Source organism: Leopardus geoffroyi, chromosome C3 (genome assembly GCF_018350155.1).
Source record: "Leopardus geoffroyi isolate Oge1 chromosome C3, O.geoffroyi_Oge1_pat1.0, whole genome shotgun sequence".
In the NCBI taxonomy this organism is placed as follows: Eukaryota; Metazoa; Chordata; class Mammalia; order Carnivora; family Felidae; genus Leopardus; species Leopardus geoffroyi.
The window spans coordinates 43,634,818-43,658,999 of NC_059338.1; the positions used below are offsets into that span (position 1 = coordinate 43,634,818).

General features: G+C 40.0%; 1 protein-coding gene across 2 annotated transcripts in view; it reads left to right on the top strand.

The window, feature by feature from the left end:
- Nucleotides 1-24,182, top strand: part of RGSL1 (regulator of G protein signaling like 1) — a 113,840-nt gene that overhangs the window by 31,578 nt on the left and 58,080 nt on the right. For both annotated transcript variants that reach the window (XM_045452597.1, XM_045452595.1), the window contains one exon: nucleotides 1,591-1,698. In XM_045452597.1, the coding sequence (XP_045308553.1) occupies nucleotides 1,591-1,698 (108 nt within the window). The remainder of the gene's footprint in view (nucleotides 1-1,590; nucleotides 1,699-24,182) is intronic.

The following is a 24,182-nucleotide window of genomic DNA, read 5'->3' on the forward strand; positions in this document are numbered from 1 at the left end:
AACACATCATGACTTCTTCCACCACTGCTTTTTTGAAATGCAAGTCTCTTTTTTGAAATGCAAGGCCCTGATGAAGGGCCTCCTGTACATTTGCCCAACCCAGAGCCCTGACTCCCAGGTGGGCTGATGCCTCCACTCAGGCTGCACCATAAACTCACAGAACACCAGAACTAGAATACTTTCAGCTTTCATATGGAGAAAATGAGTCTCTGAGAAGTGGGAAGACTTGCCCAAGGTTGGTCAGCAAGGGAGGGATTGGCCCACAACTAGAAACCTGAATCTATTGCAGGAATGATATACTGTGCTTACAACTTACAGCCATAGTTCCCTGGCTGATAGATGATAATGATGACAGTGACAACACTGACATAAGGACAACTGACATTTGTGAGTCCACACCCCAGTATTCCTTCTAGATTCTACCTTTATAACCTTCAGAAAACACTGGACTGCCTTAAGAGAGTTCCTGGAGAACTATGTGAGATTAGACTTACTTTAAATCTCAAAACTCACAACATGATTGAGTGTTTTCATGTTGGTAGGAAGCAAGGTGCTGCTAATGTGCATCTATTCCCCAGTACATAATTAAAACTTCCTTGATGTCTCAGTCTTCCTGTCTCATCTGATTTTGGATACAAGAGAGGTATTTCCTCTCAATTCACTATGCATGACTAGAAATGGTGTATGCCTATTTCTAGAAAAAATAATTTACTCTCAAGGGACAATGATTTGCAACTGTTAATGATATTCAGACATGTGAGCTGTTAATTCTTAAAGTAATTCCCAAAGGCAGAGCCAAGAAAGAGAAAGGTCCTAGCACGTTATTTGAAATATACCATCCCTAAGTGTGCCAAATTCTTTGAAGCAATGGTAGAATGTTTGAAATATATTTGCAATTCTTTCTCACAACACATGGCTGCTTTGAAGGGATCAATACTCATTTGGATGAATTACTTCTTGTATATCTGTTAACAATTAGTACTTACTTAGAAGTCATATCTCAGTTACCCTAGTATCTCTCAGGCAGGAAATCTCCATGGGTCAGGTGTCCCCAAGAAGGGAAGAATCCTTTCAGTCTAGAGAGGAGAGAAGATGATATTTCCTTGCTTCTAATTTGGCCTGGGGAACTTGTATTCCTTGTGTAAACATTTCATTAAAACACTATTGTAAAAAAAAAAAAAAAAAAAGAGGTTAGAGAGGGAGAGAGCCAAAGCATAAGAGACTTTTAAAAACTGAGAACAAACTGAGGGTTGATGGGGGGTGGGGAGGAGGGGAGGGTGGGTGATGAGTACTGAGGAGGACACCTTTTGGGATGAGTACTGGGTGTTGTATGGAAACCAATTTGACAATAAATTTCATATTTAAAAAAATTTTTCTATCAGCTCTATACCAGAAGGGGCACAGATAGTAAAATAAATTAGACCAATCATCATTTCCTGTGTTCCTCAATTAAACTGTTAACATAAAAAAAGAAAATACTATTGTCCTACTTAACTAGCATTTTAAAGGTAATACCTTCAATAAAAAGTGTATAAATCTTTGAGCTAGAGTGGGCAATCAGACTCTATACCTTTCTTTCCTACTTAATAGACCTAGAGAAAATGTCCTTTGGGGAACTCTGCTATAAGTATCCAAAAGTGGCCATACAGAAGATCAGTGATGACTATAAAATATATTGTGAAAAAGCACCTAAAGTAGGTAAGTGTTTACAACTCAGAGATAGGTTTGAGAGTCTCCAACCTCAAGAAGCATATGCCAAGAGAAGAGCCATGCTTCTTCTGAAATGAGGGATGGTCAGGAAAGAATGACCATGTCTTTTTCTCTCCTACACAGCCACCAAAGGGCATCATGAAACTGGCATGCAATTATAAATGAATGGGGGTGGTGATGAAAACTGTTAATTCCTACTTTCTTACCTAGTTATCACCCTGGTGTTTTACATAATGCACATGTGTCCTCTAACAAATTTCTTGGAGTTGGAGATGCGTGGAAGGAGGTTTGTTGGTGTATGTTCTTAGTCATAACACCTTTAAAGAAATGAAGAAAGCAAAATTGGTGAAGGTAGATGCTGAAGTGCAGGGCAGTTACAGTAGGCCTCAGCAGATCCCATAGATGAAGCTGTAAAGCTAAGATGGCCCTTTGGAGTAGTTCCTCACTGAAATAGGGATTTTTTGTTTGTTTGTTTGTTTTTCCTTTCTAATTGACTCAAAAGAGATTTGGCTGCCTGTGGGGAGGCTATAACCTCAGTCAGCACCCTTTGGCTGAGACAACACCCAGAGGGGCCCTCAACTATCAGCTCTCTGCAGCCAACACCTCAGACAGCTGGGGAAGTGAGTGCTTTGGTCCTAAAAGGGGGATCTGAGCTATGCATCACACCACCCTCTACTGTCCACTTGCTTTGTATAGAAATTTCACCCCATCTTGGAACAGATATTCCAGGATTCTAGCTGGTTCCTTTTCCCAGGGAGCTTATACTAGAAGGGCTGACTCACACTACTACAGCTTGTCTGGAGACAACAACAAGTACTCCTCTTTTCCTCCCCTGCCACCCAAACTAGAGTCCCTTTATTCTCAGAGTCTCTGCTGATCTTGGGGGGCTTACCAAGAAGGATGACCTCCATGTCATCCTTGTCATCTCTGAGGGACCTGAGCCCCTGGTCATCATGACCTCTCAGGCTGTGGTTGCTGCACTTGACAATTAATCACCAAAATTGGGCAGCAGAATACCAAGAGTGCCTAATGAATTCTCTGCCCCTGCTCTGTTACTGATGACCCTGATGATAGTCAATTACCCTGTCAGTAAAGTAACTTCTTTGCTTGCCTTCTAGCTTCTTGGCCTAAGGAGCTTAAAGTGATTAAGTGCCTTCTGGGTCCCTAGTAGAAGCATTCCCGCTCTGGGAACCTGGATCTCTAGACTGGCACTGTCCAGTACAGGAGCTACTAGCATCATGTGGCCATTGAACACTTGAAATGTGTCTGATACGAATAGGTACATAAAGTACATAAAATTAAAATTAATTTCATCCTTTTTCTTTTATTCTTTTTAATGTGACTCCTAGGAAATTTAAAATTATATGTGTGATTCACGATGTATTTCTATTGGACAGCTCTGGTCTAGACCCCAGAACCTAAAGTTATAAGGATTAGAAATTTCCCTAGTTAAATCACTTATACTGATGGTAAATGGATTACTACTACCTTTAGCCTTTTCCTCCACACACGTGTATTCTACTTACTGGAGACACAACAACTTATAATGGTCTTCAGTTTATCCTAGAAGTTGATGGCCCATTTCCTAAGATCATATCCAAGCTGGTTTCACAGCTACACCTTCAAAAAACAGTTCTGTTGCTCTACCAGGCCAGCAGCTCTCATAGTTGATAGAACTAGTGGATCCTATCATCAAATGTCCGTTGTCAACCCCCTAGGATGTAAGTGTATCCCTTGGTCAGAGGCAATGTTATGTGGGATCTCATTCAGGGATCTTGTGAGCCCCCTGATAGCAATGCTGACTGAGACCTTGTAAGTAGGAATCCTTGTCAGTTCGAGTCAAGATGAATTGATGCCCTTGCCAGAATAGAAGTGATCCAGTGTTATCAACTTGCCACCAAGTGGGTGGTTAGTTTTCTATAAGGGTTGTTGAAATACTTGGGCTTGACATTTGTGTCTGTTGCTGACAAGTTGAACATTTGGCAGCAATGGTAACTAAATCAGCTTTGGTGAGTGTGGGGCCTATGCCACTGATTCCATACACAACCTCTATCCCTGACATCTAGCTACTCTGTTCATGAGTTCATTGTGCCAGCACTAAGGTGGATTATGGCAGAAATTTGCTGACATCACTGTCCAAGTCATTCTGTCTACTTGGTTGTGTAGTGCCTCTTTCACAGTGGTTGTTTATTAGTGGGCTTTAAGACACAATACAGGGGTGCCTGGGTGGCTCAGTTGGTTGAGTGTCTGACTCCTGACATCGGCTCAGGTCATGATCTCATCATTAATAAGTTCAAGCCCCACATTGTGCTCTGCGCTGACAGCATGGAGCCTGCTTGGCATTCTCTCTCTCCCTCTTTGCCCCTCCTCCACTTGTGCTCACACATACTCTGTCTCTCAAAATAAATAAATAAACTTTTAAAAAGACACAGCACAAAGATTTTCATTCTTTATGCTTACTCTCATAGATCCATCCACATGTGTCTTCCTCAGACTTCCTTGCTTGCAGTACTCTTTTTTTAAAAGAGAAATTTAATTTTTTAAATGATTATTTTTTTAAGTTTATTTGTTTTGAGATACAGAGAGAGAGAGAGACATAGAGAGAGAGAGAGAGAGAGAGAGAGAGAGAGAGAGAGAGGAGGGGCAGAGAGGGGGAGAGAGAGAATCCCAAGCAGGCAGGCTCCATGCTGTCAGCACAGAGCCAATGCGGGGCTCGAACTTACGAACTGCAAGACCATGACCTGAGCTGAGACTGAGTTGGATGCTTAACCAGCTGAGCCACCCAGGTGCCCCTTTCCCAGTATGCTTTTTAAAAAAAAGACTTTATTTGTTTAGAGTAGTTTTAGGTTCACAGAAAAATTAAGAAGGATGTACAGAGATTCTTATATGCCCTCTTCCCCAACACTTGCACTCTCACATCATCAACATGCCCCATCAGAGTGCTACATTTGTTAAAATTGATAAACTTACATTAACAATTATAATCACCCAAATCCATAGTTTACCTTAGGGTTTACTCTTGGTGTTGTACGTTCTACGAGTTTGAAAAATGTATAATGACATGTATTCATCGTTATCATATCCTACAGAGTATTTTCACTGCCCTAAAAAACCTCTGGGCTCTAAAAGTCCTAATAAGCTCCACATATTCATACCTCTCCATACTGCCAACCCCTGGCAACCATTCATATTTTTACTGTCTCCATAGTTTTGCCTTTTCCAGAATATCATATAAATTGAAATCATATAATATTGTCTTCTTTCACATGATAATATACATGGTATATATACATGGTATATATGCATATACATGGCAAATATACATTTAAGCTTCCTCCATGTCTAATTTTTCCTTGATAGCCCATCTCTTCTTAGAACTAAGTAATATTTCATTGGTTAAATGTACCAGAGTTTATTTATCCGTCCATCTACTGAAGGATATCTTGGTTGCTTTCAAGTTTTGGCAATTATGAATAAAGCTGCTATAAGCATCCATATACAGGTTTCTGTGTGGTCATAAGTTTTTAATTCCTTTGGGTTAATACTGAGAAGCACAATTGCTGGATCTCACAATAATAGTATGTTCAGTTTTATTTAGAATTGCCAAACTGTCTTCCAAAGTGGTTGTACAATTTTGCATTCCCACCAGTAATGAAGGAGAATTTATGTTGCTTCACATCCCCAATCATCATTTGGAGTTGTCAATTTTGCAAATTTGGGCCACTTTAATAGGTGTTTAGGGGTATTTCATTGTTGCTTAATTTGCTTTTTCCTGATGATATACAATGTGAAGCATCTTTTCAAATGCTATTTTCTATGTATATACTCCTTTGCTGAGGTGTCTGTTAAGGTTTTTGGCTCATTTGTTAATAAGTTTGTTTGTTTCTTTATTGTTGAATTTTAAGAGTTTTTTTTAATATTTTGAACAACAGTTCTTTATGAGATATGTTACTTTGTAAGTGTTCTCTTTCTTTCTCTAGTATTCTAATTGTTGTTCATAGACCAGAAGTATTTAATTTGGATGAAGTACATCTTATCAATTCTTTCTTTCAAGGATTATGACTTTGCTATTGTATCTAAAGAGTCATTGCCAAATCCAAAATTATCTAGTTTTTTCCTATGTTATCTTCTAGGAGTCTAAAATTTTTGCATTTTACATTTAGGCCTATGATCCATTTTGAGTTCATTTTTGTGAAGGGTATAAGGTGTCTGTCTGCACTGATTTTTTTTTTTTTTTCATGCGGATGTTCAACAGTTTCTGTGCTATTTGTTGAAAAGACTGTCTTTGCTGCATTCTATTGCCTTTGCTCTTTTGTCAAAGATCAGTTGGTTATATTCATGTGGGTCTATTTCTGGGCTCTCTGTTCTCTTCCATTGATCTATTTTCACCAATACCCCATTGTCTTGGTTACTGTTGCTTTACAGTAAGTTTTTTTATAGTAAATCCTGAAGTCAGTCAATGTTAGTCTTCTGTTTTTCTCATTAAATATTATATTGGCGATTCTGTGTTTTGCCTACCCATAGGAACTTAGGGTCAGTTTTCTAACACAGGTGTAACTCATTTTATTGTGCTTCATTTCATTATGTTTGCAGATGTTGAATTTTTATATATTGAATGTTATGGCAACCCTATTTTGAACAAGTATATTGGCACCATTTTTCCAACAGTTTTTGCTCACTTTGTGTATGTCACATTTTGGTAATTCTTAAAATATTTCAAACATTTTTAGTATTATTTTATTTGTTATGGTGATCTATGATCAATGATCTTTGATGTTACTGTTGTTAAGTGTTTTGGGGTACCACAAACCTCACTCATATAAAATGGCAAACTTAACTGATGAGTGTTGTGTGTGTTCTGACTACTCCTAATGACTGACCATTCCCTCATCTTTCTCCCTCTTCTTGGGGCCCCTTATTCCCTGAGACACAACAATATTGAAATTAGGCCAATTAATAACCCTACAATGGTCTTTAAGCATTCAGGTGAGAGGAATAGTTGCACATCTCTCACTGTAAACCAAAGCCAGTGATGATGGGAGTGCCTGGGTGGTTCAGTTGGTTAAGCATCTGACTCTTGATTTCAGCTTAGGTCATGATCCCAGGGTCAAGGGATTGAACCCCAGGTTAGGCTCCATGTTGACAGTGCAGAGCCTGCTTGGAACTTCTCTCTCCCTCTGCCCCTTCTCTGTTCATGCTCACTCTCTCTCTCTCTCTATCTCTCTGTATCAAAATAAATAAATAAACTTTTTAAAAAAGCTGAGAGGACTCAGAGGGGAAGATGGTGGTGTAGTAGGACTCTGGGCTCACCTCATCCAACTGATCACTTAGATTCCACCCACATCTGCCTGAATAACCCAGAAAACCACCAGAAGACTAGCAGAACAGACTCTCTGGAGCCAAGCGTAGACAAGAGGCCCATGGAAGAGAGTAGAAAGGGCGGAGAGGCAGTGTGCACTACGAGGACTGGCAGGAGGGAGCCAGGGTGGTGGAGGGGCAGCCCGCCCAGCAAGGCAGAGCCCCCAAAGTCTGGCTTGAAAAACTGGAGGGGCAGGACTCCATGAGTTCTGACAGCCAGCGGGACTTAAAATCTGGAATGTTAAAGGTCAACAGCTTTGCTTTCCAAGACTGGGGAGGGCGAGAGGACACCAGGAGGGAGAGTTGTTGAGTCCCGGAAGGACAGAGCTTGGCGGGGAACAGAGGCGAGGGAAAGCGCCATCTCCCTCTCCCATCCCCCAGCTGTAATCCCAAAGGAAACCAGTTCCAGTCACCAAACTTGCTTGCACCACACAAACGCCCAATGCGGTGCTTCTGTGGATCCATCCCTCTGACAAGTCTGTCTCCCTCCTGGTGCTGCAGGGCCCCTCCCACAAGAGACCACTGATGGCAAAGCGAGCTATGCCTGCCCCTCCTGCCCCTGTGCACCTTGCGGATCCACCCCGGCTAATATGCCAGATCCCATCAAAGCAGCACCACAAGCCTGGCAGTGTGCAAGTAGCCCAGACAGGGGCCACACCACTCCACAATGAGTCCTGCCCCTGGGAGGGGGGAAGATAAGGTACACACCAGTCTGACTGTGGCCCCAGCGGTGGGCTGGGGGGCAGACATTGGGTTTAACTGTGATCCTACCCACCAACACAAGTTACTCCAGACAGCACAGGGGAAGTACCCTGCAGTTTGGAGCCACCCCAGGGATTACCCAAAATGACAAAACGGAAGAATTCTCCTCAAAAGAAACTCCAGGAAGTAGCGACAGCTAACGAAATGATCAAAACCGATTTAAGCAATATAATGGAACAAGAATTTAGAATAATAGTCCTAAAATTAATCGCTGGGCTTGAAAAATGAATAGAGGACAGCAGAGATCAAGGGACTAAGAAATAGCCATGAGCTAAAAAATGCTATAAATGAGATGCAAAATAAAATGGAGGCAGCCATAGCACGGATTGAAGAGGCAGAGGAGAAAATAGGTGGATAAGAAGATAAAATTATGGAAAAAGAGGAAGCTGAGAAAAAGAGAGATAAAACAGTGCAGGAGTATGAGAGGAGAATTAAAGAACTAAGTGATGCAATTAAACGGAACAATATCCGTATCATAGGAATTCCAGAAGAAGAAGAAGAGAGAGAAAGGGGCTGAAGGTGTACTCGAACAAATCATAGCTGAGAACTTCCCTGATCTGGGGAAGGAAAAAAGCATCGAAATCCAAGAGGCACAGAGAACTCCCTTCAGACGAAACTTGAATCAATCTTCTGCATGACATATCATAGTGAAACTGGCAAAATACAAGGATAAAGAGAAAATTCTGAAAGCAGCTAGGGATAAAACAGGCTCTAACTTACAGAGACCCACAAGACTAGTGGCAGATCTAGGTACTGAAACTTGGCAGGCCAGAAAGCAATGGCAGGAAATCTTCAATGTGTTGAACAGAAAAAATATGCAGCCGAGAATCCTTTATCCAGCAAGTCTGTCATTCAGAATAGAGGGAGAGATAAAGGTTTTCCCAAACAAACAAAAACTGAAGGAATTCATCACCACTAAACCAGCCCTACAAGAGATCCTAAGGGGGATTCTGTGAGTGAAATGTTGCAAGGACTACAAAGTACCAGAGACATCACTACAAGCATAAAACCTACTGACATTACAATGACTCTAAACCCATATCTTTCAATAATAACACTGAATGTAAATGGGCTAAATGCTCCAGCCAAAAGACATAGGGTATCAGAATGGATAAAAAAAACCCAAGACCCATCTATTTGCTGTCTACAAGAGACTCATTTTAGACCTGAGGACACCTTGAGGTTGAAAGTGAGGGGATGGAGAACTAACTATCAGGCTACTGGAAGTCAAAAGAAAGCTGGAGTAGCCACACTTATATCAGACAAACTAGACTTTAAATTAAAGGCTGTAACAAGAGATGAAGGAGGGCATTATATAATAATTACAGGGTCTATACATCAGGAAGAGCTAACAATTATGAATGTCTATGTGCTGAATATGGGAGCCCCCAAATATATAAAAAAATTAATCACAAACATAAGCAACCTTATTGATAAGAATATGGTAATTGCAGGGGACTTTAATACTCCACTTACAACAATGGATAGATCATCTAGACACAGGATCAATAAAGAAACAAGGGCCCTGAATGATACATTGGATCAGATGGACTTGACAGATATATTTAGAACTCTGCATCCCAAAGCAACAGAATACACTTTCTTCTCAAGTGCACATGGAACATTCTCCAAGATAGATCACATACTGGGTCACAAGGCAGCCCTCATAAGTATAAAAGAATTGAGATCATACCATGCACATTTGCAGACTGCAATGATATGAAACTTGAAATCAACCACAGGAAAAGGTCTGGAAAACCTCCAAAAGCATGGAGGTTAAAGAACTCTTTACTAAAGAATGAATGGGTCAACCAGGCAATTAGAGAGGAAATTAAAAAATATATGGAAACAAATGAAAATGAAAATATAAGAATACAAATGCGTTGGGATGCAGCAAAGGCAGTCCTGAGAGGAAAATACATTGCAATCCAGGCCTATCTTAAGAAACAAGAAAAATCCCAAATACAAAATAGTGAAACTGGCAAATCTAACAGCACACCTAAAGGAAATAGAAGAACAGCAAAGACACCCCAAATCCAGCAGAAGAAGAGAAATCATAAAGATCAGAGAAGAAATAAACAATATAAAATCTAAAAAAAAAAAAACTGTAGAGCAGATCAATGAAACCAAGAGATGGTTTTTTGAAAAATTAAACAAAATTGATAAACTTCTAGCCAGGCTTCTCAAAAAGAAAAGGGAGATGACCCAACTAGATAAATTCATGAATGAAAATCCCTCAGAAATATAAGCAATTATCAGGGAATACTATGAAAATTTATATGCCAACAAACTGGGCAACCTGGAAGAAATGGACAAATTCCTAAGCACCCTCACACTTCCAAAACAGGAACAAAGAGAAAACTTGAACAGACCCATAACCAGCGAAGAAATTGAATCAGTTATCAAAATTCTCCCAACAAATAAGAATCCAGGACCAGATGGCTTCCCTGGGGAATTCTACTAGACACTTAAAGCAGAGATAATACCTATCCTCAAGCTATTCCAAAAAATAGAAAGAGAAGGAAAACTTCCAGACTCATTCTATGAAGCCAGCATTACTTTGATTCCTAAACCAGACAGAGACCCAGCAAAACAAGAGAATTACAGGCCAATATCCCTGATGAATATGGATGCAAAAATTCTCCACAAGATACTAGCAAATCTAATTCAACAGCATACAAAAGGAATTATTCACCATGATCAAGTGGGATTCATTCCTGGGCTGCAGACCTGGTTCAACATTCACAAATCAATCAATGTGATACATGACATTAGTAAAAGAAAAGAAAAGAACCATATGATCCTGTCAATCAATGCAGAAAAAGCATTTGACAAAATACAGCATTCTTTCTTAATGTCTCATTTTAAACCCTCCAGAAAGTCAGGATAGAAGGAACACACTTAAACATCATAAAAGCCATTTATGAAAATCCCACAGCTAGTATCATCCTCAATGGGGAAAAACTGAGAGCTTTCCCCCTGAGATCAGGAACACAACAGGGATGTCCACTCTCACCACTGTTGTTTAACATAGTGTTGGAAGTCCTAGCATCAGCAATCAGACAACAAAAGGAAATCAAAGGCATCAAAATTGGCAAAGATGAAGTTAAGCTTTCACTTTTTGCAGATGACATGATATTATACATGGAAAATCCGATAGACTCCACCAAAAGTCTGCTAGAACTGATACATGAATTCAGCAAAGTCGCAAGATACAAAATCAATGTACAGAAATCAGTTGCATTCTTATACACTAATAATGAAGCAACAGAAAGACAAATAAAGAAACTGATCCCATTCACAATTGCACCAAGAATGGTAAAATACCTAGGAATAAACCTAACCAAAGATGTAAAAGATCTGTATGCTGAAAACTATAGAAAGCTTATGAAGGAAATTGAAGAAGATCTAAAAAATGGAAAAACATTCCATTCTCATAGATTGGAAGAATAAATATTGTTAAAATGTCAATACTACCCAAAGCTATCTACACATTCAATGCAATCCCAATCAAAATTGCACCAGTATTCTTCTCAAAGCTAGAACAAGCAATCCTAAAATTTGTATGGAACCACAAAAGACCCCAAATAGCCAAAGTAAGCTACCCAAGGACCAAAGCAGGAGGCACCACAATCCCAGACTTTAGCCTCTACTACAAAGCTGTAATCATCAAGACAGCATAGTATTGGCACAAAAACAGACACATAGACCAACGGAATAGAATAGAAACCCCAGAACTAGACCCACAAAAGTATAGCCAATTAATCTTTGACAAAGCAGGAAAGAACATCCAATGGAAAAAAGACAGTCTCTTTAACAAATGGTGCTGGGAGAACTGGACAGCAACACGCAGAAGGTTGAAACTAGACCACTTTCTCACACCATTCACAAAAATAAACTCAAAATGGATAAAGGACCTGAATGTGAGACAGGAAACCATCAAAACCCTAGAAGAGAAAGCAGGAAAAGGCCTCTCTGACCTCAGCCGTAGCAATATCTTACTTGACACATCCCCAAAGGCAAGGGAATTAAAAGCAAAAATGAACGATTGGGACCTCATGAAGATAAAAGGCTTCTGCACTGCAAGGGAAACAACCGACAAAACTAAAAGGCAACCAACGGAATGGGAAAAGATATTTGTAAATGACATATCAGACAAAGGGCTAGTATCCAAAATCTATGAAGAACTCACCAAACTCCACACCTGAAAAACAAATAATCCAGTGAAGAAATGGGCAGAAAACATGAATAGACACTTCTCTAAAGAAGACATCCAGATGGCCAACAGGCACATGAAGAGATGCTCACTGTCACTCTTCATCAGGGAAATGCAAATCAAAACCACACTGAGATACCACCTCACACCAGTCAGAGTGGCTAAAATGAACAAATCAGGAGACTATAGATACTGGCGAGGATGTGGAGAAATGGGAACCCTCTTGCACTGTTGGTGGGAATGCAAACTTATGCAGCCACTCTGGAAAACAGTGTGGAGGTTCCTCAAAAAATTAAAAATAGATCTACCCTATGACCAAGCAGTAGCACTGCTAGGAATTTACCCAAGGGATACCGGAGTGCTGACGCATAGGAGCACTTGTACCCCAATGTTTATAGCAGCACTCTCAACAATGGCCAAATTATGGAAAGAGCCTAAGTGTTCAGCAACTGATGAATGGATAAAGAAATTGTGGTTTATATACACAGTGGAATGCTTCTTGGCAATGAGAAAGAATGAAATCTGGCCTTTTGTAGCAACGTGGATGGAACTGGGGAGTGTTATGCTAAGTGAAATAAGCCATACAGAGAAAGACAGATACCATATGTCTTCACTCTTATGTGGATCTTGAGAAACTTAACAGAAGACCATGGGGAAGGGGAAGGAAAAAAAAATGTTAGGGAGAGAGCCAAAGCATAAGAGACTCTTAAAAACTGAGAACAAACTGAGGGTTGATGGGGGGTGGGAGGGAGGGGAGAGTGGGTGATGGGCATTGAGGAAGGCACCTGTTGGGATGAGCACTGGGTGTTGTATGCAGACCAATTTGACACTAAACTTCATATTAAAAAAAAAAAAGAAGATTTAGATCCTTAAAAAAATAAAAATAAAAAAATAAAAAGCTGGGATAGAATTAAAGCTAGGCTTCTTGTGACTGAGAGTTAGCAAAGTTGTGAATGCAAAGAAAAAGTTCTTGAAGGAAATTGAAAGTGCTACAACAGTGAACACATGAATGATAAGAAAGCAAAATAGCTTTACTGCTGATATGGAGAAAGTTTTGATGGTCTGGAAAGAAGATCAAACCATACATAACCTTCCCTTAAGCCAAAGCCTAATCCAGAGCAAGGTCCTAAGCCTCTTCAATTCTATGCAGGCTGAGAGAAGTGAGGAAGCTGCAGAAGAAAAGTTTGAAGCTAGCAGAGGTTGGTTCATGAGGTTTGAAGAAAGAAGCCATCTCCATAACATAAGTGCACGGTGAAACAGCAAGTACTGATATAGGTCCACAGCAAATTTTCCAAATCTAGCTAAGATAATTCAAGAAAGTGGCTACACTAAACAACAGATTCTCAATGTAGCACAAACAGTCTTATATTGGAAGAAGATGTCATTTAAAACTTTTCACTGCTGGAAAGAACTCAAGGCCTGGCTTCAAACCTTCAACAGACAGCTGACTCTTTTTAGGGGCTAATGCAGCTGGTGACTGTAAGTTGAAGCAATGCTCATTTGCCTTTCTTACCTTTAAGTGTAGGGCTCTTAAGAATTATGCTAAGTCTACTCTGCCTATGCTCCATAAATAGAACAACAAAGGCTGGATAATAGCACTTCTGTTTATAACATGTTTATAACAAAATAAAAGTATTTTTAAATTTTTTTAATGTTTATTTTTTGAGAGAGAGACAGAGTGTGAGTGGGGGAGGAGCAGAGAGAGAGAGAGAGACACACACAGAATCTGAAGCCAGCTGTGCTGACAGCTCAGAGCCCAATGCAGGGCTCGAACTCATGAACTGTGAGATCATGACCTGAGCTGAAGTCAAACACTTACCTACTGAGCCACCCAGGCGCCCCATGATTTACTGACTCTTTAAAAAATGTTTTTAATGTTTATTTTTGAGAGAGAGAGAGAGAGACAGAGCATGAGTGGGGGAGGGTCAGAGAGAGAGGAAGACACAGAAACCGAAGCAGGCTCTGTGGTCCACGCTGTCAGCACAGAGCCTAACGTGGGGCTCGAACCCAGAAACCGCGAGATAATGACCTGAGCCAAAGTTGGGCACTTAACCGATTGAGCCACCCAGGCACCCCGGTTTTACTGACCATTTTAAGCCCTTTATTGAGACCTACTGATTTGATAAAGATTCCTTTCAAAATATTACTTCTCATTGAGAATGCATCTGGTCACCCAATAGCTCTGATGGAGATGTACAACATTAATTCTGTTTTTATGCCTGCTAACACACCATCCATCCTGTAGCCCATGGATCAAGGCATAATTTTGACTTTCAAGTATTATTATTTAAGAAATGCATTTCTTAAGGCTCCAGATGCCCTACATATTGATTCCTCTAATGGATTTGGACAAAATAATTTGAAAACCTTCAGGAAAGGATTCACCATTCTATTATCATTTAGAACATTTGTGATTCATGAGAAGAGGTCCAAATATCAACATTAACAGAAGTTTAGTAGAAGTTGATTCAAGTTCCCATAGATGACTTTGAGGGAGGGGTTCAAGCTTCAGTGGAGGAAATAACTGCAGATGGGGTAGAAACAGCAATAGAACTAGAAACAGGAGTGGAGTCTGAAGATACGAGTGAATTGCTACAATCTTGTGATAAAACTGGAATGGATGAAGAGTTGCTTCTTACAGATGAGCAAAGAAAGTTGTTTCTTGAGATGGAATCTACTTCTGGCAAAGATGCTGTGAAGATTGTTGAAATGACCACAAAGGTTTTAGAATATTACATAAACTGGGGCGCCTGGGTGGCTCAGTCGGTTGAGCGGCCGACTTCGGCTCAGGTCACGATCTCGCGGTCCGTGAGTTAGAGCCCCGCGTCAGGCTCTGTGCTGATGGCTCAGAGCCTGGAGGCTGTTTCGAATTCTGTGTCTCCCTCTCTCTCTGACCCTCCCCCGTTCATGCTCTGTCTCTCTCTGTCTCAAAAATAAATAAACGTTAAAAAATTAAAAAAAAAAGAATGTTACATAAACTTAGTTGGTAAAGCAGTGGTAGGGTTTGAGAGGATTGACTCGAGTTTTGGAAGAAGTTTTGTGGGTAAAATGCTACCAAACACCATTGCATGCTACAGGGCAATTGTGAAAGGAAGAGTCAATCAATGTGGAAAACTTCACTGTTGTCTTATTTTAAGAAATTACTACAGTTATCCCAACCTTCAGCAACAACCACTGTGATCTGTCAGCAGCCATCAACATCAAGGCAAGACCCTCTACCAGCAAAAAGATTACCACTCACTGAAAGCTGTGATGATGATTAGCATTTTTTTTATGGTTAGCAATTTCTTAGCAATGAAGTGGGTTTTTTTTTATTTATTTTTTTAATTTACGTCCAAGTTAGTTAGAATATAGTGCAACAATGATTTCAGGAGTTGATTCCTTAATGCCCCTTACCCATTTAGCCCATCCCCCCTCCCATAACCCCTCCAGCAACCCTCTATTTGTTCTCCATATTTAAGGGTCTCTTATGTTTTGTCCCCCTCCCTGTTTTTGTATTATTTTTGCTTCCTTTCCCTTATGTTCATCTGTTTTGTATCTTAAAGTCCTCATATGAGTGAAGCCATATGGTATTTGTCTTTCTCTGACTGACTAATTTCGCTTAGTATGATACCTTCTAGTTCCATCCATGTAGTTGCAAATGGCAAGTTTTCATTTTTTTGAATGCCGAGTAATAGTCCATTGTATGTATGTGTATATATATATATATACCACATCTTTATCCATTCATCCATCGATGGACATTTGGGCTCTTTCCATACTTTGGCTATTGTTGATAGCATTGCTATACACATTGGGGTGCATGTGCACTTTCAAAACAGCACATCTGTATCCCTTGGATAAATACCTAGCAGTGCTATTGCTGGGTCATAGGGTAAGTTCTATTTTTAATTTTTTGAGGAACCTCGATTCTGTTTTCCAGAGTGGTTGCACCAGTTTGCATTCCCACCAGCAGTGCAAAAGCGATACTCTTTCTCTGCATCCTCGCCAACATCTGTTGTTGCCTGAGTTGTTAATGTTAGCCATTCTGACCAGTGTGAGGTGGTATCTCCTTGTGGTTTTGATTTATGTTTCCCTGATGATGAGTGATGTTGAGCATTTTTTCATAGGTCAGTTGGCCATCTGGATGTCTTCTTTGGACAAGTGTCTCTTCATGTCTTTTGCCCATTTCTTCACTGGATTATTTATTTTTTGGTTGTTGACTTTGATAAGTTCTTTATGGGTTTTGGATATTAACCGTTTATCTGATATGTCATTTGCAAATATCTTCCCCAATTCCGTCAGTTGCCTTTTAGTTTTGCTAATTGTTTCCTTCGCTGTGCAGAAGCTTTTTATTTTGATGAAGTCCCAGGAATTCATTTTTGCTTTTGTTTTCCTTCCCTCTGGAGAATTGTTGAGTAAGAAGTTGTTGCAGTCAAGGTCAAAGAGGTTTTTGCCTGTTTTCTCCTCGAGGATTTTGATGGTTTCCTGTCTTACACTTAGGTCTTTCCTCCATTTTGAGTTTAATTTTGTGTATGGTGTAAGATTCCTTTTTCTGTTGTCCAATTTTCCCAGCACTTGCTGAAGATACTGTCTTTATTCCATTGGATGTTCTTTCCTGCTTTGTCAAAGATTAGTTGACCATACGTTTGTGAGTCTATTTCTGGATTCTATTCTGTTCCATTGATCTGAGTGTCTCTTCTTGTGCCAGTACCATACTGTCTTCATGATTACAGCTTTGTAATACAGCTTGAAGTCTGGGATTGTGATGCCTCCAGCTGTTGTTTTCTTTTTCAACATTGCTTTGGCTATTCGGGGTCTTTTCTGGTTCCATACAAATTTTAGGATTGTTTGTTCTAGCTCTGTGAAGAATGCTGGTGTTATTTTGATAGGGATTGCTTAATTTTTCTTGAGATTTCTTCTTTGACTTATGTGTTATTAGTATGTTGTTTAATTTCCATGTATTTTGAGATTTTCCAGTTATCTTTCTGTTATTGATTTCTAGCTTAATTCCATTGTAGTATGAAAGCAGATATTGTATAATTTCTATTAAATTTTTAATTTTTTTTTCAATGTTTATTTATTTTTTTTGGGACAGAGAGAGACAGAGCATGAACAGGGGAGGGTCAGAGAGAGAGGGAGACACAGAATCGGAAACAGGCTCCAGGCTCTGAGCCATCAACCCAGAGCCTGACGCGGGGCTCGAACTCACGGACCGCGAGATCGTGACCTGGCTGAAGTCGGATGCTTAACCGACTGCGCCACCCAGGCGCCCCTCTATTAAATTTTTAAGATGTGTCTTATGGCCCAGAAAGTTATCTATTCTGGTGAATGTTCCATGTGGGCTTTTGAAGTATGTACAGTCAGCTGTTGGATGTATCTATAGATGTAAATTATATCCAGTTGATTGATGGTGTTGTTGAGTTCAACTATGTCGTTGCTGATTTTCTGCCTTCTGTATTTGTCTATTTCTGATAGAGGGGTGTTGAAGTCTCTATGTATGATAGTACAGTTATAAATTTCTTCTTGAAGTTCTACCAGGTTTTGTTCATGTAGTTTGATGCTCTGTTGTTAGGTGCATACACGCTAAGGATTGTTATGTCTTCTTAGAGAATTGACTCTTTTATCCTTATGGAATGCCCTTCTTTATCCTTGATAGCATTCTTTTTCTTGAAGTCTACTCTGTTTGAAATTAATATAGCTACTCCTGCTTTCTTTTGATTAATATTAGCATGGTATATTTTCTCCATCCATTTACATACAATCTATGTTTTTATATTTTATTTTATTGTATTTATTTTTTTTGAAATTTATTGTCAAATTGGTTTCCATACAACACCCAATGCTCATCCCAAAAGGTGCCCTCCTCAATACCCATCACCCACCCTCCCCTCCCTCCCACCCCCATCAACCCTCATTTTGTTCTCAGTTTTTAAGAGTCTCTTATGCTTTGGCTCTCTCCCACTCTAACCTCTTTTTTTTTTTATTCCTTCCCCTCCCCCATGGTCTTCTGTTAAGTTTCTCAGGATCCACATAAGAGTGAAAACATATGGTATCTGTCTTTCTCTGTATGGCTTATTTCACTTACATCACACTCTCCAGTTCCATCCACGTTGCTACAAAGGGCCATATTCTTTCTCATTCTTTCTCATTGCCACGTACTACTCCATTGTGTATATAAACCACAATTTCTTTATCCATTCATCAGTTGATGGACATTTAGGCTCTTTCCGTAATTTGGCTATTGTTGAGAGTGCTGCTATAAACATTGGGGTACAAGTGCTCCTATGCATCAGTACTTCTGTATCCCTTGGGTAAATTCCTAGCAGTGCTACTGCTGAGTCATAGCGTAGGTCTATTTTTAATTTTCTGAGGAACCTCCACACTGTTTTCCAGAGTGGCTGCATAAGTTTGCATTCCCACCAACAGTGCAAGAGGGTTCCCATTTCTTCACATCCTCTCCAGCATCTATAGTCTCCTGATTTGTTCATTTTGGCCACTCTGACTGGCCTGTGGTGATATCTGAGTGTGGTTTTGATTTGCATTTCCCTGATGAGGAGCAACGTTGATCATCTTTTCATGTGCCTGTTGGCCATCCAGACGTCTTCTTTAGAGAAGTGTCTATTCATGTTTTCTGCCCATTTCTTCACTGGATTATTTGTTTTTCAGGTGTGGAGTTTGGTGGGCTCTTCATAGATTTTGGATACTAGCCCTTTGTCTGATATGCCATTTACAAATATCTTTTCCCATTCCGTTGGTTGCCTTTTAGTTTTGTCGGTTGTTTCCCTTGCAGTGCAGAAGCCTTTTATCTTCATGAGGTCCCAATCGTTCATTTTTGCTTTTAATTCCCTTGCCTTTGGGGATGTGTCAAGTAAGATATTGCTACGGCTGAGGTCAGAGAGGCCTTTTCCTGCTTTCTCTTCTAGGGTTTTGATGGTTTCCTGTCTCACATTCAGGTCCTTTATCCATTTTGAGTTTATTTTTGTGAATGGTGTGAGAAAGTGGTCTAGTTTCAACCTTCTGCGTGTTGCTGTCCAGTTCTCCCAGCACCATTTGTTAAAGAGACTGTCTTTTTTCCATTGGATGTTCTTTCCTGCTTTGTCAAAGATTAATTGGCTATACTTTTGTGGGTCTAGTTCTGGGGTTTCTATTCTATTCCGTTGGTCTATGTGTCTGTTTTTGTGCCAATACTATGCTGTCTTGATGATTACAGCTTTGTAGTAGAGGCTAAAGTCTGGGATTGTGGTGCCTCCTGCTTTGGTCCTTGGGTAGCTTACTTTGGCTATTTGGGGTCTTTTGTGGTTCCATACAAATTTTAGGATTGCTTGTTCTAGCTTTGAGAAGAATACTGGTGCAATTTTGATTGGGATTGCATTGAATGTGTAGATAGCTTTGGGTAGTATTGACATTTTAACAATATTTATTCTTCCAATCTATGAGAATGGAATGTTTTTCCATTTTTTAGATCTTCTTCAATTTCCTTCATAAGCTTTCTATAGTTTTCAGCATACAGATCTTTTACATCTTTGGTTAGGTTTATTCCTAGGTATTTTACCATTCTTGGTGCAATTGTGAATGGGATCAGTTTCTTTATTTGTCTTTCTGTTGCTTCATTATTAGTGTATAAGAATGCAACTGATTTCTGTACATTGATTTTGTATCTTGCGACTTTGCTGAATTCATGTATCAGTTCTAGCAGACTTTTGGTGGAGTCTATCGGATTTTCCATGTATAATATCATGTCATCTGCAAAAAGTGAAAGCTTAACTTCATCTTTGCCAATTTTGATGCCTTTGATTTCCTTTTGTTGTCTGATTGCTGATGCTAGGACTTCCAACACTATGTTAAACAACAGTGGTGAGAGTGGACATCCCTGTTGTGTTCCTGATCTCAGGGGGAAAGCTCTCAGTTTTTCCCCATTGAGGATGATACTAGCTGTGGGATTTTCATAAATGGCTTTTATGATGTTTAAGTATGTTCCTTCTATCCCGAGTTTCTCGAGGGGTTTTATTAAGTAATATTGCTGTATTTTGTCAAATGCCTTTTCTGCATCGATTGACAGGATCATATAGTTCTTATCTTTTCTTTTATTAATGTGATGTATCACATTGATTGATTTGCGAATGTTGAACCAGCCCTGCATCCCAGGAATGAATCCCACTTGATCATGGTGAATAATTCTTTTTATATGCTGTTGAATTTGATTTGCTAGTATCTTACTAGAATTTTTGCATCCATATTCATCAGGGATATTGGCCCGTAGTCTCTTTTTTTTACTGAGTCTCTGTCTGGTTTAGGAACCAAAGTAATGCTGGCTTCATAGAATGAGTCTGGAAGTTTTCCTTCCTTTTCTATTTTTTGGAATAGCTTGAGTAGGATAGGTATTATCTCTGCTTTAAACGTCTGGTAGAACTCTCCTGGGAAGCCATCTGGTCCTGGACTCTTATTTTTTGGGAGATTTTTGATAATTGATTCAATTTCTTCACTGGTTATGGGTCTGTTCAAGCTTTCTATTTCCTCCTGATTGAGTTTTGGGAGTGTGTGGGTGTTTAGGAATTTGTCCATTTCTTCCAGGTTGTCCAGTTTGTTGGCATATAATTTTTCATAGTATTCCCTGATAATTGCCTGTATCTCTGAGGGATTGGTTGTAATAATTCCATTTTCCTTCATGATTTTATCTATTTGGGTCATCTCCCTTTTCTTTTTGAGAAGCCTGGCTAGAGGGTTATCAATTTTGTTTATTTTTTCAAAAAACCAACTCTTGGTTTCATTGATCTGCTCTATAGTTTTTTTAGATTCTATATTGTTTATTTCTCCTCTGATATTTATTATCTCTTCTTCTGCTGGGTTTGGGGTGTCTTTGCTGCTCTGCTTCTATTTCCTTTAGGTGTGCTGTTAGATTTTGTATCTGGGATTTTTCTTGTTTCTTGAGATAGGCCTGGATTGCAATGTATTTTCCTCTCAGGACTGCCTTCGCTGTATCCCAACGCATTTGGATTGTTGTATTTTCATTTTCGTTTGTTTCCATATATTTTTGGATTTCTTCTCTAATTGCCTGGTTAACCCATTCATTCTTTAGTAGGGTGTTCTTTAACCTCCATGGTTTTGGAGGTTTTCCAGACTTTTTCCTGTGGTTGATTTCAAGCTTCATAGCATTGCAGTCTGCAAATGTGCATGGTATGATCTCAATTCTTTTATACTTATGAATACTTGTTTACTTATCACAGTATGTGATCTATCTTGGAGAATGTTCCATGTGCACTCGAGAAGAAAGTATATTCTGTTGCTTTGGGATATAGAGTTCTAAATATATCTGTCAAGTCCATCTGATCCAATGTATCATTCAGGGCCTTGTTTCTTTATTGATCCTGTGTCTAGATGATCTATCCATTGTTGTAAGTGGAGTGTTAAAGTCCCCTGCAATTACCACGTTCTTATCCAAAAGGTTGCTTATGTTTGTGATTAATTGTTTTATATATTTGGGGGCTCCCGTATTCGGTGCATAGACATTTATAATTGTTAGTTCTTCTTGATGGATAGACCCTGTAATTATCATATAATGCCCTTCTTCATCTCTTGTTACAGCCTTTAATTTAAAGTCTAATTTGTCTGATATAAGTATGGCTACTACAGCTTTCTTTTGACTCCGGTAGCCTGATAGTTAGTTCTCTATCCCCTCACTTTCAATCTGAAGGTGTCCTCAGGTCTAAAATGAGTCTCTTGCAGACAGCAAATAGGTGGGTCTTGTTTTTTCATCCATTCTGATACCCTATGTCTTTTGGTTGGCACATTTAGTCCATTTACATTCAGTGTTATTATAGAAAGATATGGGTTTAGAGTCATTGTAATGTCAGTAGGTTTCATGCTTGTAGTGAAGTCTCTGGTACTTTGTCTCACAGGATCCCCCTTAGGATCTCTTGTAGGGCTGTTTAGTGGTGATGAATCCCTTCAGTTTTTGTTTGTTTGGGAAGACCTTTATCTCTCCTTCTATTCTGAATGACAAACTTGCTGGATAGAGGATTCTTGGCTGCATTTTTTTTTCTGTTCATCACATTAAAGATTTCCTGCCATTCCTTTCTGGCCTGCCAAGTTTCAGTAGAGAGATCGATCGGTCACGAGTCTTATAGGTCTTCCTTTATATGTTAGAGCATGTTTATCCCTAGCTGCTTTCAGAATTTTCTCTTTATCCTTGTATTTTGCCAGTTTCACTATGATATGTCGTGCAGAAGATCAATTCAAGTTATGTCTGAAGGGAGTTCTCTGTGCCTCTGGGATTTCAATGCCTTTTTCCTTCCCCAGATCAGGGAAGTTCTCAGCTATTATTTCTTCAAGTACACCTTCAGCACCTTTCCCTCTCTCTTCCTCCTCTGGAATATCAATTATGCATATATTATTTCTCTTTAGTGTACCACTTAGTTCTCTAATTTTCCCCTCATACTCCTGGATTTTTTTTATCTTTTTCTCAGCTTCCTCTTTTTCCATAATTTTATCTTCTAGTTCACCTATTCTCTCCTTTGCCTCTTCAATCCGAGCCGTGGTTGTCTCCATTTTATTTTGCAGTTCATTTATAGCATTTTTTAGGTCCTCCTGGCTGTTCCTTAGTCCCTTGATCTCTGTAGCAATAGATTCTCTGCTGTTATACACTGTTTTCAAGCCCAGTGATTAATTTTATGACTATTATTCTAAATTCACTTTCTGTTATATTGTTTAAATCCTTTTTGATCAGTTCGTTAGCTATCGTTATTTCCTGGACGTTTTTATGAAGGGAATTCTACCGTTTCCTCCTTTTGGATAGTCCCTGGAGTGGTGTGGGACTGGGGGGCACTTCCCCTGTGCTGTCTTGAATAACTTCCATTGGTGGGCGGGGCCGCAGTCAGACCTGATGTCTGCCCCCAGCCCACTGCTGGGGCCACAGTCAGACTGGTGTGTGCCTTCTCTTCCCCTCTCCTAGGGGCGGGATTCACTGTGGGGTGGTGTGGCCCATCTGGGCTACTTGCACAGTGCCAGGCTTGTGGTGCTGGGGATCTGGCGTATTAGCTGGGGTGGATGGGCAAGGTGCACGGGGCGGAGGAGTAGGCTCAGCTCACTTATCCCTCGGTGATCCGCTTCAGGAGGGGCCCTGAGGCACCAGGAGGGAGTCAGATCTGCTGCAGGAGGGATGAATCCGCAGAAGCACAGCGTTGGGTGTTTGCGCGGTGCAAACAAATTCCCTGGCAGGAACTGGTTCCCTTTGGGATTTTGGCTGGGGGATGGGCGAGGGAGATGGCGCTGGTGAGCGCCTTTGTTCCCCACCAAGCTGAGCTCTGTCGTCCGGGGCTCAACAACTCTCCCTCCCATTGTCCTCCAGCCCTCCCGTTCTCTGAGCAGAGCTGTTAACTTATAACTTTCCAGATGTCAAGTCCCACTCGCTCTCTGAACATACTCCCTCTGGCCCCTCCGCTTTTGCAAGACAGACTCGGGGCCTCTGCCTTGCCGGAGGGCTGCCCCTCCGCCCTGGCTCCCTCCCACCAGCCCGTGTAGGGCGCACTGCCTCTCCGCCCTTCCTACCCTCTTCCGTGGACCTATGCTTGGCTCTGGAGACTCCGTTCTGCTAGTCTTCTAAAGGTTTTCTGGGTTATTTAGGCAGATATGGGTGGAATCTAAGTAATCAGCAGGACGTGGCGAGCCCAGCGTCCTCCTACGCCACCATCTTCTCCCTGCCCTGTTTTTATATTTTAAATGTGTTTCCTGTAAACAACATAGAGTTGGGTCTTGTTTTTTGACCACTGTTACAATCTTTTACTTGATGCATTTAGACCATTGACATTCAAAGTGATTATTGATATAGTTACTTTAATATCTACTATATTTGTTAGTGTTTTCTATTTGTTGTCCTTGTTCTTTGTTCTTATTTTTGTCTTCTACTTTTTGTCTTTATCTCTTTTTTCTCATTCTAGTATTCACATTACATGTATGTTACATCTTCTGTGTAGTTCTCCCACAGTTCTTGGATGTTTTTTTTCAGTCTCTTTGTGTTCTTTGCTTTTAAGTTTTAAAGGTATCTATTTAGATATCATTAAGCACAGAGATCTTTGTTCATCTGTTTCTAATCTATTAATGAGCCCATCATAGGCATTCTTAATTTCTGTCACATGTTTTTGCTTTCTAGCATTTCTTT